We start from the raw sequence: 14,264 nt of genomic DNA on the forward strand, positions 1-14,264 counted from the left end.
TAGTGCTGCCAGCTGGTATCCAAAGCACCATTGTCTCCCCAGACACCTGCTTACCTACTTAAAGTTGAATTACTGTGGTTCCTGATTCCAAATTTTGTGAAAAGAAAAAGGATACCTACAAATGAAACTATATGGTAAGAAAAGCACTATAAGGAAACCCCCATAAACGTTGATGACGGTTATTTCTCGATGGTAAATTATTGGTTTTCACATACTACTCATAATCAGAAGAAAATCTGTTAAGACTCTGTCGGTCATTGACGGGGAATTTTCCAGCGTTTTGCCAACTCCTCCCGCAGCTCGCCCGACAGCAGGGACCTTGAGAGGTCAGAGCCGGGCCGGTGGGGACACTGCGGGGTTGCGGTCTGCGCGGACACGCGGCCGACAGCCGACCCCACCGGCTGGGCTAGGGGTCTCGGGGCCCCCGGGCTCCGCCCCACCTCCAGCCCCGGCCCCGGCCCCAGCCCCCAAGTCCCGCCCCCAGCGCATGGCCCCACCTCCCGGCCCTGGCGTCCTTCGATCCCCGCCGCGCTAGTCCCCACCCCGGGCCCGCCAGGCCCCGCCCCCGACGCTTCAGGCCCCGCCCCCATCCCCGCCAGGCCCCGCCCCCGACGCCCCGGCCCCGCCCCCAGCCCCGCCAGGCCCCGCCCCCTGCTCGCCGCCTCCTCGCCGACGCCCCAGGCCCAGGCTCCGCCCCCGACGCTCCAGGCCCCGCCCCCAGCCCCGCCAGGCCCCGCCCCCTGCTCGCCGCCTCCTCGCCGACGCCGCAGGCCCAGGCTCCGCCCCCGACGCTCTAGGCCCCGCCCAGCGCCGGCGTCCGCCCGCCTCAGCCCGGCCCGCGCCAGGCCCCGCCCCGCCCCGCCCCCTCTGCGCGCTCAGCTCGGCACGGCTCCGCAGCCGGCGGGACGCGGCGGCGGCGGCGGCGCTCGCGCTCCTTTGTGCTCGGTCGGCGGCCTCTCGGGTCCTCTCCGCGCGTCCTCTCGGCAGGCTATCCCTAGCTCTCCGGTGACGGACCATGTCGACGGCAGGAACGGGCGCAGGCGTGGAGGCGGGCTTCTCCAGCGAGGAGCTGCTGTCGCTCCGCTTCCCGCTGCACCGCGCCTGCCGCGACGGGGACCTGGCCGCGCTCTGCTCGCTGTTGCAGCAGACGCCGCGCGCCCACCTGGCCGCCGAAGACTCCTTCTACGGCTGGACGCCGGTGCACTGGGCCGCGCACTTCGGCAAGGTGGGCGCGGGCGCTTTAAGGCGCCATCTTCCGCGGCTTCCCTGTGGGGCCCGAGGCGCTGGGCGCGGGGCGTGCCGGGAGCGCGGGGCGGAAGCCGGGTGGGCGGCCTGGGCGGCGGGGTCCTGGCGGGGGCCGCGGGGCGTGCCGGGAGCTCGGGGCGGAAGCGGGGTGGGCGGCCTGGGCGCCCCGAGCGAGGGGCCTGGGGCGCATGTGCGGCGGCACGGGCGGCGGGGTCCTGGCGGGGGCCGCGGGGCGTGCCGGGAGCGGAGCGCGGGGCGGAAGCGGGGTGGGCGCCCCGAGCGAGGAGAGGCCTGGGGCGCATGTGCGGCGGCACGGGCGGCGGGGTCCTGGCGGGGGCCTGGCGGGGTCCTGGCGGGGGCCGCGGCGACGGCCCACGAGGGGCCCCGGGCGCGTGTGCGGCGGCGCAAGTTTCAAACGGGCTGGCTTCGCGGGCGCGCCGCCCCTAGCGGAGGCCGTTGGCGACTGCCCGCCGCGGGCCGGGCTCCCGGGTGGAGGCCAGGGCGCGGGCGGGGGTGGGGCGAGCGGTGGGGGCGCGTGTCCGCCGCGGACCTCCGGGGTTAGGGTAGGGCGCGTCCTCGGGAGCTCCGCTCATTCCCCAGGGATTCGGTCCCAGGACGAGGGCCCAGCTGCATCTCCCAGCGGACACTGGTTCTCGTTTATGGACGTTGAGCAGCGCTCTCCCCGTGAAACGGTGCGGCCGGGGCGGAGGAAAGAAGGGGCCTCGCAGAGCCGGATGCCCTTGCTGCTGTGCATCTAGCGCAGTCGGTGCTGTCGTCTCGGGAAGCCGCGCGCGGCGCCGCCTCTAGTGGGAGAGTCCGGTTCGTGCCTGCGGGGCTGCGAGCGCCCCCACCTCCCGCCCCGCCCCGCCCCCAGGACTGGGTCTGGCTCCGCGGCTCCCCGGCTCCCCGGCCCTGCGCGCCTGGCCCCCGGGCGCTGGCACGGTCGTGTGGGTAACTCAGAGCGTGAGTCCTCCACATGTTGGCTCTCGTGTGCTTTGGGGACGGGCAGCCCCGCCACAGGTGAGGACAGCTGGTCTTGAAAAGGCTCCCCTGTTGACCTGTCGTCCAGTTGAGCATAACAGTATCGTGGGACAGTCTGGCACGTGCTGTCGAACGCTTAAGACCTCATTACAGTGCTCATTCAGAGTATTTAGCGACCCGGCTGCCTCCAGGTACCTCCAGGTGCCGCCAGGTACCTCTAGGGATTAGAGCCATAACCGGCTTCAGCACGCTTACCATGGGAGGTTTCAGGTTGTTTGATTTTACCTACAGTGAGGTGTAAAGCCCCCGAATTCACTTTTTGGAAGCCTCTTGTTTCTGTGGCACCGAGATGGTAGGTCAGCCTTGGACACCAGATGTACCTGGAGGAAGCCTGCCCTGTGCAAGGGCCAACTGGGCAGTTAGCGTGTTACCAACCATTCCCACCTTTCAAGCTAGTGTTCTTCGAAATGTGCCAACTGTGCACGTTTCCTGACCTTCCATGAGGTTCATTTTTCCTTGAGAGCTAAACATTATTTAAAATCTTTCATTACGCTTTGCTTTTTACGAGCTGTGTATGGAGCAGTACTTTTCCCAGTTTCCTAAAGCAAACCCATAGGTAACAGATTTATTAAGTCTACATAGCTCATACTTGGTCTTAATAAGTAACAGGTTTCTGGTATGCCCACGGATATTTATCCTTGTTTTTCTTTTTTCTTTTGATTCAAAACCTGTTTGACTTATCACTAGTATTGGCACTTTCAGTTTTCATCCAGTCTGTTAATAACGGCGTATGTAAATGCGCACCAAAGGTGTGTCTCTCTCTTTTTATTTTTTTTTATTTTTATTTTTTTGTGTGTCTCTTTATCAGCTGTCACTCCCAGATTGTAGTTCCTGGAAGACCTGACACCGTGTGAAATCTGTGTATTCCCAAGTGTGAGAGCTCATTTCCCACAAATGTGGATTGCATGACCTCCTATGCAAGGAAGGCTTAAATTGCTGACCAGAGGCTAAGAGACCTAGGGTGAGACTAGGGTGTGGCCATTTGTTCATCATTTGAGCTCCGTCCTCTAGAAGAGAATTGTTGGCACTTGGAGCTTTTCCACTAACAGCTGTGAGCCTCGAGAGGGGAAACGAGGCCAAGTGAGGTCTGTGGACAGCGCCTGGCTCTGTGGGCACTTGGAGAATGTAAGTGGAGTGTGCCGAGCTCCTCCAGCCAGGTTAGGATAATTGCAGTGCCTGGCTGCAGAGTGTAGTCTTGCTGCCCCACCTTTGTGCCCCAGGAGTCCAGAGCTTAGATGCCCTGTAGGCCTCCCCCGGTGGTGGTGGGGGTGGGGAGGAGCACGCAGAGTGTCAACACTTGAGTGCTGCCACTCACTCTGCATATGTGGTCCCTAAAACCAGGATCTGGAGAATGGGCCTCGACCAAGTTTTCTTGGAACGCTGTGTGTGTAAAGGTGCGCAGAGCACAGTTGTGTAGACTGCACAAAATAGTCTCTGAAGAGCGTACTATAGCTACACAGACTTTTTAAACTACCAATCACTTTGGTTTTGTTCTGTAGAGGTGCTTGAAAGTGGCAAGACACAGTTTTGAGAGAAGTCTTTGAATATTGCAGTCTTTACTGATTCTGATTTTTCAGTTGTAGGAAAACAATATTTAAATTTGTGTGGTGTCAGTTTTTTTGACTTGCTGTGTACCAACTTTTTTTTTTACCAGGGCAAGGAAAGTACTCCTTTGAATACCTATTTAAAATTTGTACCACGAAGGAATGATTTCTAACTGTTCCCTTAGAAAAAAGCTTGGTCACAAAAAATGCTACTTACCTGCATCATAGCATTGGAATTGTTTATGTAGTTTATAAAAGTATATGACATTTACACGTGTCATTCCCTCCTGCCGTTTTCAAAGCTGGAGTGCCTAATCCAGTTGGTGAGAGCTGGGGCCACTTTGGACGTCTCCACTACACGCTATGCACAGACCCCGGCCCACATCGCGGCATTTGGGGGACACCCCCAGTGTCTCATCTGGTTGATTCAAGCAGGAGCCAGCATTAACAAACCGGTAAGGGAGTGCTGATGATTAACTTGGTCTTTATTTTCTTTTTCCCGTTATAATTACATGGTGTTGTTTTAAATTGAGGCCTTAATTAGAGTTTGATACTTTCACCTTTCGGCTGACTGAGGTTTACGTTTATTTAGTTGTGGATAATGGGCCCTTCACAGAGCCGTGCTTTCACCTGTTCCATGACTTCCCAAGCTCCTCGGCCATCCAAGGCGATGTGCCTGCAGTCACAGCTGGTAGCTGAAGGAGGCTGGCCTGGAGCCCAGGTTTCTTGGCTCCCCTGCCCACAGTGGCCTCCGCGTCATCTCCACACATAACCGTGGAGCACGTCCATGCTAGCGAGAGATTGGCTGTTCAATCATCTGCATGGTTGGGTTAGCATTAGGCTGACCAGTATGAGTTAGTGACGCTCCAGAGATGACCTGGGCCTGTTGGCCAGAAACAGATAAAGAGCAGGGGTTCTGTGTGGAAGGGGATAGGAGTGCGAGTGTGGGCGTGCCAGTTTCTCAGTGTGTTTTCTGTATGCCTATCACTTCCTCAAAAAAAAAAAAAAAAAAAAAAACCTCCAGGAGAAAGTTTCGCTTGCTGAGGACTCCTGTGTGGGTGTAGATGACTCTGGACAGTCTGACCCTGGGGTCCGGGGCGGAGACCCTGCCCTGAGGGTGGATCTGTCTAGGGGCTTGTGCCTAGGGCTTTGTAGGGATGCCTTTATGCTTTCTCCGTTCTGTTCTTTCTCTCTATTCTGTTTTTATATGCTTTTTCTTGCAATAATCTTCAAGGGCATACCATGTGCAAAACAATTCTGATTTCCTTTCTGCTTTGCTGTCTTTCCCAAGACTCCTCCGTTGCTGATAAGTAGGTATAACAACTTGTGAGCCCCTCTCACAGGTAGCTCAACTTTGCACGCACAAGGCTGGAATTGGCGGACAGGTGTTTGTAGCAGCAGTTTAGAACAGAGCTCAGGGGAACAGTGAATGACAGTGCGTGTTGCTTTTATCTGTGTGTTCAGAGGTTTCAGCCCCATACCATTGTTGCATCAGGCATGCCTGTCTCCACCTGTCCGTTCCTGGTGCTGCCTTCTCTGCTCCAGGTCTCCTAGCAGGACACCTGGGGGTGATGGGGGGGGGCATGCTCTACCTCCTTTCCCTGGCCTGGGGCTTGTGCTTTCAGTCAATCTCCTTATTAATGAAAAATGGATAATCCTTGAGTGGGAGTGATTAATAATTAATATGGAACTTCAGGGACATCTGGGTGGCCCAGCAGTTGAGCATCTGCCTTTGGCTCAGGTCGTGACCTGAGGGGTCCTGGGATGGAGTCCTGCATCAGGCTCCCTGTGGGAAGCCTGCATCTCCTCTGCCTGTCTCTGCATCTTTCGTGAATAAATAAATAAAATCTTCAAAAAAATATACGAAACTTTAGAATATTGATTTTCTTTTTTAAGATTTTATTTATTTGAGAGAGAGCAGATGAGCACAAGTGGGAGGAGGGGCAGAGGGAGAAGCAGACTCCCCACTGAGCAGGGAGCTGGATGGGATGATCCCGGGACCCTGAGATCATGCCCTGAATCGAAGGCAGACATTCACTGACTGAGCTCCCCAGGCACCCCTCTGTTGGTTTTCATTCAGCTTTTATGTAGCCCCTAATTTGTAGAGGTCCAAAGAAATCCTGTAGCACTGCCTCTCAGACCGTTTAATTCTAGGAGCTCTTTTTCATTGTAGCAGTCCTGTCTGGCCTGGATGAGGGGCTGCTGCTCTAGAGAGTCCTGTGTGGGGACCCTCTGCACTCTGCTCCCAGGGCAGGAGTCCCCCAGGCCCCCACCTTCTCATGCCCGAGACTGTCGCCTGAGGTCACTGGGTGTCCCAGCATGGTTCCTGAAAGGGTCTCTGCTATGCTATCATGGGTGGGGCTATGGTCTGAGTATGTTGACTCATCCTGAGCTGGAGCGTGTCTCGTCTCCCACATAAACTGTTAGAGACCCAGAACCAGGATTTCCTAAGTCCGGCCATGCTCCCAGAGCTGCCACGACATTTCTTCTTTCTCCTGTCTTGTTCATGTCCATCTTCTGGCACCTTAGTTATCGGCTGTCGGGATCCTCCTCAAACCTCACGGAGACTGTGTTTGCGCCTACAGACCGGCGCCAGGGGGTGATTCATGTGTGGTGCAGAGGCTCCATGTCCCTAGGGACAGGGGCATTCCGACTCCAGGGGATTTCTTCTAGATCCATCTATGACGACGACATGGGCATCACGTTGTGTAAGGATCTGTAGGCTATCTATTCACTGCTGTTCTAGAATTTCATTAGCATTCAGTACCACCCTTGATGTCTCGTAACTGGATCAGAACTGGACTTTTCTTTATTTGCAATTCAAGGTGACTCGTAGTCTCCGGCTCCCACTTCCCCTCATTACTCACTTTGCCCACAATAGTTCTGGAATCATACTGCAGAATATTTGATATTTTTGGAATGTGACTTGTCTGAGCCTGAGGCCTAAGGAACTTATGATGGTTGCTCCTCGAACTGTCTGGGCTGAGTGTTTTTGTTTTTTAAGATTTATTTATTCATGAGAGACAGAGAAGCAGAGACACAGGCAGAGAGAGAAGCAGCCTCCATGCAGGGAGCCCGATGTGGGCCTCAACCCTGGGACTCCAGGATCACGCCCTGGGTTGAAGGCAGGCACTAAACCACTGAGCCACCCAGGGATCCCAGGGGCTGAGTGTTTTTGACTGTTCTTCCCTTCCTGGCTTGGGGGTATCCTGGGGGAAGCAGTTCTGGAGCTAGTTTGCTTCATCCTCTGTCCCACCATCTTCTTGGAGTAATAGAGCAAACTTTACTTGTCCTTGCTCCAAAAACATCTTTTGTTTTCCTAGTGGGGGGGGGGGGGTTCAGAGCGGGACCACCTCCCCTAAGTCTTCATGCCATCCTCCTGGAAGTACTTACCTGCAGTTGTACCTACTTCCTGTCTCCCTCTCCCCATCTTTTTGGGAGTTTGGGGGTAGGTTTTGTTAAGAATCTGAGGGGCACCTGGGTGGCTCCGTGGGTGAAGTGTCTAACTTCAGCTCGGGTCATGATCCACAGTCCTGGGATCGAGTCCCAGATCCCAGTCCCAGGATCCAGTTTTGGTTCAGGCTCCCTGCTCAGCGGGGAGCCTGCTTCTCCCTCTGGCCTCCACCCTCCTCATGCTTGCGCCCCCTCACCCCAAATAAAATACCCTTTTAAAAAAAAATCTGACTTCACTTAATGGCTCCCTGGGTAGCCACATGGAATTCTGTGTTTCTTTCTTTGGAAATAGGCTTATTCTGTGTAGAACTTTCCATCACCTTTGAGCTCACTTTAAATCAGTGTTTATACTTTTCTCTCCATGACACACTGGAGTCTCAGGTTACATTTGGTTGTAGAAGCTAGCACTCTTCACTTTGGGCTGCACCCCAGGATTCCTGTGGAAGTACAGGCCAGGAGCAGTGGGGAGGGAGCTCGGCTGTGTCCCAGTTTCTGAATGAGCTTGTCTCTGGGTGCCACGCCCAGAACACAGCCACTCCTCCCTCAGTTACGGGTAGTGGTCTGCTGCCAGGTTTGGCTTCCAGGGATGGTAAAGTGTGAGGACTCCGTAGCTGTGCTGCTTGGTCAGGCAGGAGGCCCTGCATCATTGTTTCTAGCAGAAACCGCATCCTTCTCTTGATTACTGTATCTGTCTTTCCGTCTTGCGAACCAGAGAGCCTGTGAATGAAATCATATTTCAGGTTCTTCCCCATTCATACAGTGCAAACTCATTCATCTCCTTCACTGTCACTCCCAGAGTTGGCTCACTTTCTCTGCTTTCTCAGCATTATTCTGAAGCACAAGCCCCACTCAGACGGAGGCAGCCTTTCTCGGGGTCTTTGGACGAAGTAGGCTGTGTGTGGTCCCGGGTCCTCTTCCTCATCATTCCTGACCCTTTTACCATAACCCTCCTTGTCTAAAGTATAGTTGTAATTGGGGCGCAGGGGGCCACTGGTGCTGTCCCAGCTCAGGCTAGCCCTGTGGCGGATGTGGACACATGTAGGTAGACCAGACCAGGTGTGTGATGGTGTGTGCTGTTCCTTGGCCTTGCTTGCTTTTTTCTTTTTATCCTGTTAGAGGATAATTGTTTTGGGTTTTAAGTACAACACATTTGTGCTGAGATCAGCATAAAGTGATTTCTTGACTTCCATGTGGAGTGTGCATGCTATCCCTGCTGGAGAGGCCCCACAACTCTTTGTTCTTGACCTAGGAATTCAGGAAAACATGTCCTTTCTGTGGCCTGCTTTTATTTTCCCTCCAGCATCTCTCTAGCTATATTTCTGCGTGGTGTTCTTTAAATTTGACTTGCTGTGTTGTTTTGTCTCAAGGAAGAACGAGGTGCATGGTCCGTGTCAATTGTTTACCTTGAAAATGTCAGTCTTGTTAGATCTGATATGCTGTGTGTGCCTTCTGTTGTTGCAGGACTGTGAGGGCGAGACCCCCATTCACAAGGCGGCTCGCTCTGGGAGCCTGGACTGCGTCAGTGCCCTGGTGGCCAATGGGGCTCACATCGAGTAAGTGCCTTCACTTATTCCTCCACCAGAGAGCTAGTCAGGGCACTGTGCTTATAGACAGCATGTACTGAGAGCAAGTAGCAGTCCTCAAGTTTGCGTTTCTAGTAGCAGTGTAACTTTGCTTTTTATAGATCAGTTGGCATTAGTGGGCAAGGTTTTGCTAGCGGAGGGAGCTTCATCCTGGCAGCAACAGGATTGTTGCCATGACAGCAGGCGAGGATAGAAAGAGCAGTTAAACTAATTGAGCTTGGAACCTGGCATTTGTTGACTTTGCCACTAACTAGTTGTGTCACCATGGGCAAGTCCTCAGACTTATTTTGCCAGTGTTAACTTTAAAATGAGGCCCTTGGATTGGGTTAGAACATCTTTTCAGGCCTCTCTGGTCCCCAAATTCTTGCAAACACTTAGCTTTTCTAAGTGGTGATTTTCTCATTTTCCAGCAGATGTGAGAACAGTGTGCAGTAAAGCCTATTTTACTTTTAATTTATAACTTCTTGTAAAGTGGAACCATATACATTAAAGACTTCAGACTCAGAGCTCTTCGTACTGGTGACATTTTTGTAATCTTATCTAGTTTATTGGTGGTTTGATAGAACAGTATTAGTATCTAAGTGTATTAATTTAAAGATGTGGTCTTAATGCAAAAGTCATTAGCTAGCCTTGGCAGTAAACGTTTATTTTAGGTGTTAAATTCATTTGTATTAACTTTCTCTTAAAGATTTATATTATAAACATTTTTCTTCTGCAGTTCACAGCATTAACAAAATGGATGCGGTTTTCACCCTTAAATGTTGAGTGTAAGCTATAGAGCTGTAATAACCAAAATAACTACAATGTCAGCTTTTTTGTTTTAAGTGTCGTGACTATTTCATAAAAATTAATTACAAAGCACTTTATTCTAATTGGAATTGTGAAAATCTAGACTTTGGGAGAAATAAACCCACAAAACTAACTTAGTTTAACCCTTTGGTTTCCACTTCATTGTTTTGACTCTGTGTTATAATAAGTCTATTGAAAATAGATCCTGGATAGCAAAACCATATAGGTTAATTAATGCAAGGCCTAATACCAGGGGCTGTCATTTGGCTCCTAGGATCTTAGCTTCTGTTTCATTAAGTGTTATATTGTTAAGTCATTGGTTTGGGCTTGGATCTTTTACTTCCATAGAAATTTAGTATTGTAAGTATGCCCTGTATTAACTGTTACATTGCAGGGCACTTTGTGACTTCATATGTAGTTATGACTTCAGGTAATGTAAAAACAATGGATAATGCAAATATATGTTACACAATTTGAGTTGATTCTCAATGGATTGCTTCAAACTGAAGTTCTATATGCAGTTTTCTTAGCTGTGTTTAGATTAAAAACTCCAATCTTTGATTTTCATAACAGAAGCTTTGATTATGAAATACAGAGTCATATTAAAATCAATGATCAAATTGCTTGTCATTTATTGAAATAATAATTAGAAGTTGACCTTTTTAATGACTTTTCTAAGCAATAGTCTAATTGGTCCTGAACATTTTATTACTAAGATGTTCTCTTCATTTCAATGAATAGCTTAATCCTTTGAGCCAATAAATATTGACCTCTATGTCCTTTTTTTAATAGGTGTCTTTCTAAAATGAGAATCTTTTATTTACAATTCTGTCCTTGGTTACAGGGCCCTCAAGTGTCTTTTTCCCACCAAGTGTGACTGAGCTAGGCCTCGAGTGCCAGTCTGTTTTTCCTCAGTATAAGAGCCACCCCCTCGAGACCCTGCATTATGGTGATTTCCCTGGCCTGAACCTTCAGATGTGTTTTTAGAAGAAGTGTTTACCCTGAGCCACCTACCCAAAAGTGGTTCTTAAAATTCTAGGTCTTTGGCCTGGAGACAGAGCATTGAGAATCAATTGTATATGTGGTTATTTAGTTTTCGCATCTGGAGAAATTGCCAGTTTTGCTGAGAAGCTAATTTATAAATTACTTTTTGATATTTATTTGTTCTGCACATTTTTATAGTTTAACACTTTTAGCCTACAAACAGATAATAGTTTGAGTCCCCCAAATTAATGGTACATAGATCTCCCTTGTTTGCTGTAACACTGCTCATATGGTAAAGAGTAGTCCTAGCAAGTAACCTGCCTTTCTGTTGTTTTGTTTTTTTTAAGAGGTTCAAGGGTCACGGTATAAATTTACTTACCCAAAGTGATTTATATTTTTTCCAGTTCAGAATGGGCCAGATTACTGATTCTTCATATTACATGCAATAATATAAACTTTTCCTTTTCCTGTGAAGAGATTGCAAGCTGTCTTGTATCAGTATTTTGTCACACTTGGTGGTGGTGATTAATTTTGTTATTAATTCCTACCTTTTTTTTTTTTTGTTTTTTTTTGTATCAGCTGCATAAAATGACCAAAATCTTAAGTTGCTGCTTTTTTGGTCACTGGGTAGATAATGATGAGGGCAAGTGTACCCCGCATCTGTGGCTAGAATGGTTTGTTGTGTAACTCACTTGTCAATATAGGCCGCGTCTGTACGATAACGCATGTCAGCCGCTGGGCACCGTGTATAACATTTTCTAGCACCACACGTGAGTATGTTGATGGAGTTTTTTTTTTTTTTTTTTTTTTCCTTCTCTTTTACATCTTGAGTCTTGGTGCCAAGTTTTCTTTTTCTCATGAGGTTTTTGTTTCTGGCTTATAATAGTGGTCATCATTTGCCATTGTTTACATCCAAAAGTAAAAATACATAGGATTAAGTACTAATTCTGTGACCAAGTTAAATGTTTGCATACTTTAAATTCCCTGAACTTCTGCAGACTCTTCTCATTTATGGCAGGTATGGAGTTCTCTTAAGTGAGGTATTGCTTGTATGACAATTCTTCCGTTGTAGCCATTCCCTGAGTACTGCTCGCCCTGAAGGGTTTTCATCCGAGAGGCACGTACTAACATGTAAACCACCACTGCCTCTTTTCTTTCTGATAATGGAATCAGTAGCAATGTAAGATCAAGTCTTCCTGTGATTTTGAAGAAAGACTTGAGCACTGAACTACCTGCTGATAATTAAGACCCTTTGATTACTGAAGTTGTAAACCAGGTTTTGAGCCTTTAATTACTACTCTCTTCACTTTCAGTATTTTGGCACCAGTTAACCTTGGTTACTTTGTTTTCTTGAGAGGCAAAGTGGGGGACGTTACTGTGTCAACCAGATATTGAAATATAGCCTTTTTTTCTGCTGCTGAGTAGAAGGGAACGGATTTGGCGGGATTGAGAGTGAAACTAGAATTGCTTGGACTTTGGGCAGATTTGCTGGCCCATTCTGTGCCACGTCACACGGGTGCTAGCATTTAATTAGGTCACGACAGAGTGTCCTCGCTTCTGAGAGCAGAGCATTTCTGTAGAAGCCCCTAATTCCGTGGTGACCAGATCTTCACATGGGCAACATATTCTAGCTTCATCATTCTGATCCCAAGAACTGTGGTCATCAGATACCCAGAGAAGCATCACTAGCCTTATGTAAGCAAGTTCGGTGAGTCACTCTAGAAAAATCCTTCTTGCCTAATTTAGAAAATAGGCATAGTTGGCTGTAGTCACAAAAGTCTAAAATGTTATCTTAATAGATTTTGTTTTAATGCTGCAAAACCATATAGACTACTGAACTTTTAGACATTCTTAATTGAAATTGAGTTCATTTTAGTTTGATTTGTAATGGGGGATCACATTTATGTCCCAGCCTCGTGTGCTCGCCCAGAGAGCCCTGTCTGGAAGCGGAATTCCTGTTAGGGCACATACGTGCCATGAGCATATTTCATGTTTGTGTCAGAGGTTTGATTGTAACTGCTGCCTGGGGCAAAATCTAGCCCAGGCTTACACAGTTGGCTGTTCATTCATATTTGAAATTTGTGGTTTCTTTTCATTGGTTCACCTGTTTGCCCTGAATAGTAGGAGTCTATGAATTTATTAGAATCATAACTCTGAATTAGTTTCTGATTTGGGGTCCTCTGCCTCCTGCCCTCCTCCCTGCCTAGTCTCCCTCCCTTACCACATTGTCACTCTGGCTGACTTGTCTGATCCTGCTGTTGGCTGACTCTTTCTCCCTTTCATTGAAGAGCTGCCGGCCTGGTGGAGGAACTACTTACTTTCTGAGATGGCTCTGAAGGTCCTTCTGCCTGCCAGACAAGGAGCAGGGGTGGAGTGACGGTCCTCTAAAGTTGTTGACATACTTCGTTTAGAATTTTTATTTGTTTCACAACACCTTGAATAACCTAGATTCTGATAATTGTTTAATGACTGCTTTCAAATAGCCAATGATTTCCAGATCCAAATATCTTTTTCCTTTGCTAAATTATAGTGGGAACACATGAAGCATTTTACTGGACTCTATGAATGATGCTCTTATATTTTAATGTATGCAAACATAATTGAGGTTCAGTTACAGTGTAAAACTATCCTCAGTAATGTTGACCTTGAAATGAAAACTTGGCACCAAATTTATTCAGGTAAATACTTGAAAAAATAGTTTCTTCCTCTTGTTACCTGAAGACTGTATTTAAGAAAGTCTTCATAATTAAAGAGTTTGGATACCAAAGGGTTAAAAATACACGTTTTTTTTTTACTGAAGAAATTTTAGATGTTTGCTAATGTTGTCTGTACAAATGGACATTTAGTGATTTTTTTTTTTTAATCTTTTTTTTTAACGATTCCATGTATTTGCTTATTTCCATCTAGGAATAGTTACTAATGTATTTGAGATACAGCATACCAAATTTTAAAGTAACCAGAATCGTGAGTGAATGGTTTTTAGTCCATACTGTTAAAGTTTTGATGAAAAATTGGCATATTTCGATTGGCTTCATGCTGAAAGTGGCTGGAGGTGATTGGAAAAGGCAGTGTTGTGGAGCTTCAGCTCCCGGTCAGGGCAGTCATGTGACAGTCGCTCACACTCAGTGACTGTGCCTTGCAGCCCACGTGTGTATATGTATTTGTAATCCAAATGTTGCCTGCGAATATGTGATCCCTTATTATTTCAGTGTCCTGTGTTCTGAACCATTGCCCGTTTTAAATCACAGAGAAGATTCTGAATCTGTAAAACCTACACGTGTCAATGTCTTACAGCTACGTAATTCGAATTGACTTGATTTTTTCAAGTAATCCTAGAAAGGGGGAGCATTCCATATAGAAACTGCTGAGACTGCCACAGGTGCTTCTCCGAAAACCTTACGGTTGTGGCATTGAATGCTCAGTATGGCTTCCTTTCTTCACACGAGGCATACTGTTGAGGTATTTGTTGCGGTGATTGGTTTTAATGCTAATCTAGGAATTCAGATATAGATTCTTTAGATTTGCATGCTTTGCTTACCCTAATTTAAGATATCTACCTTTTATTGTAACTAACAATAGTTAAGTTGAGATCAGAATTTTAACAGAACTATTATTTATATAAAAA

General features: G+C 48.3%; 1 protein-coding gene across 1 annotated transcript in view; it reads left to right on the top strand.

The window, feature by feature from the left end:
* The first annotated feature begins 869 nt into the window (after positions 1 to 869).
* ANKRD10 (ankyrin repeat domain 10) overlaps positions 870 to 14,264 on the top strand; it is a 32,852-nt gene continuing 19,457 nt past the window's right edge. Inside the window, exons 1-3 of the mRNA XM_077854942.1 lie at positions 870 to 1,225; positions 4,133 to 4,285; positions 8,745 to 8,836. Of these exons, the coding sequence (XP_077711068.1) occupies positions 1,016 to 1,225; positions 4,133 to 4,285; positions 8,745 to 8,836 (455 nt within the window). The 5' untranslated portion in view covers positions 870 to 1,015. The remainder of the gene's footprint in view (positions 1,226 to 4,132; positions 4,286 to 8,744; positions 8,837 to 14,264) is intronic.

Source organism: Canis aureus, chromosome 17, assembly GCF_053574225.1.
Source record: "Canis aureus isolate CA01 chromosome 17, VMU_Caureus_v.1.0, whole genome shotgun sequence".
NCBI classification, from domain to species: Eukaryota; Metazoa; Chordata; class Mammalia; order Carnivora; family Canidae; genus Canis; species Canis aureus.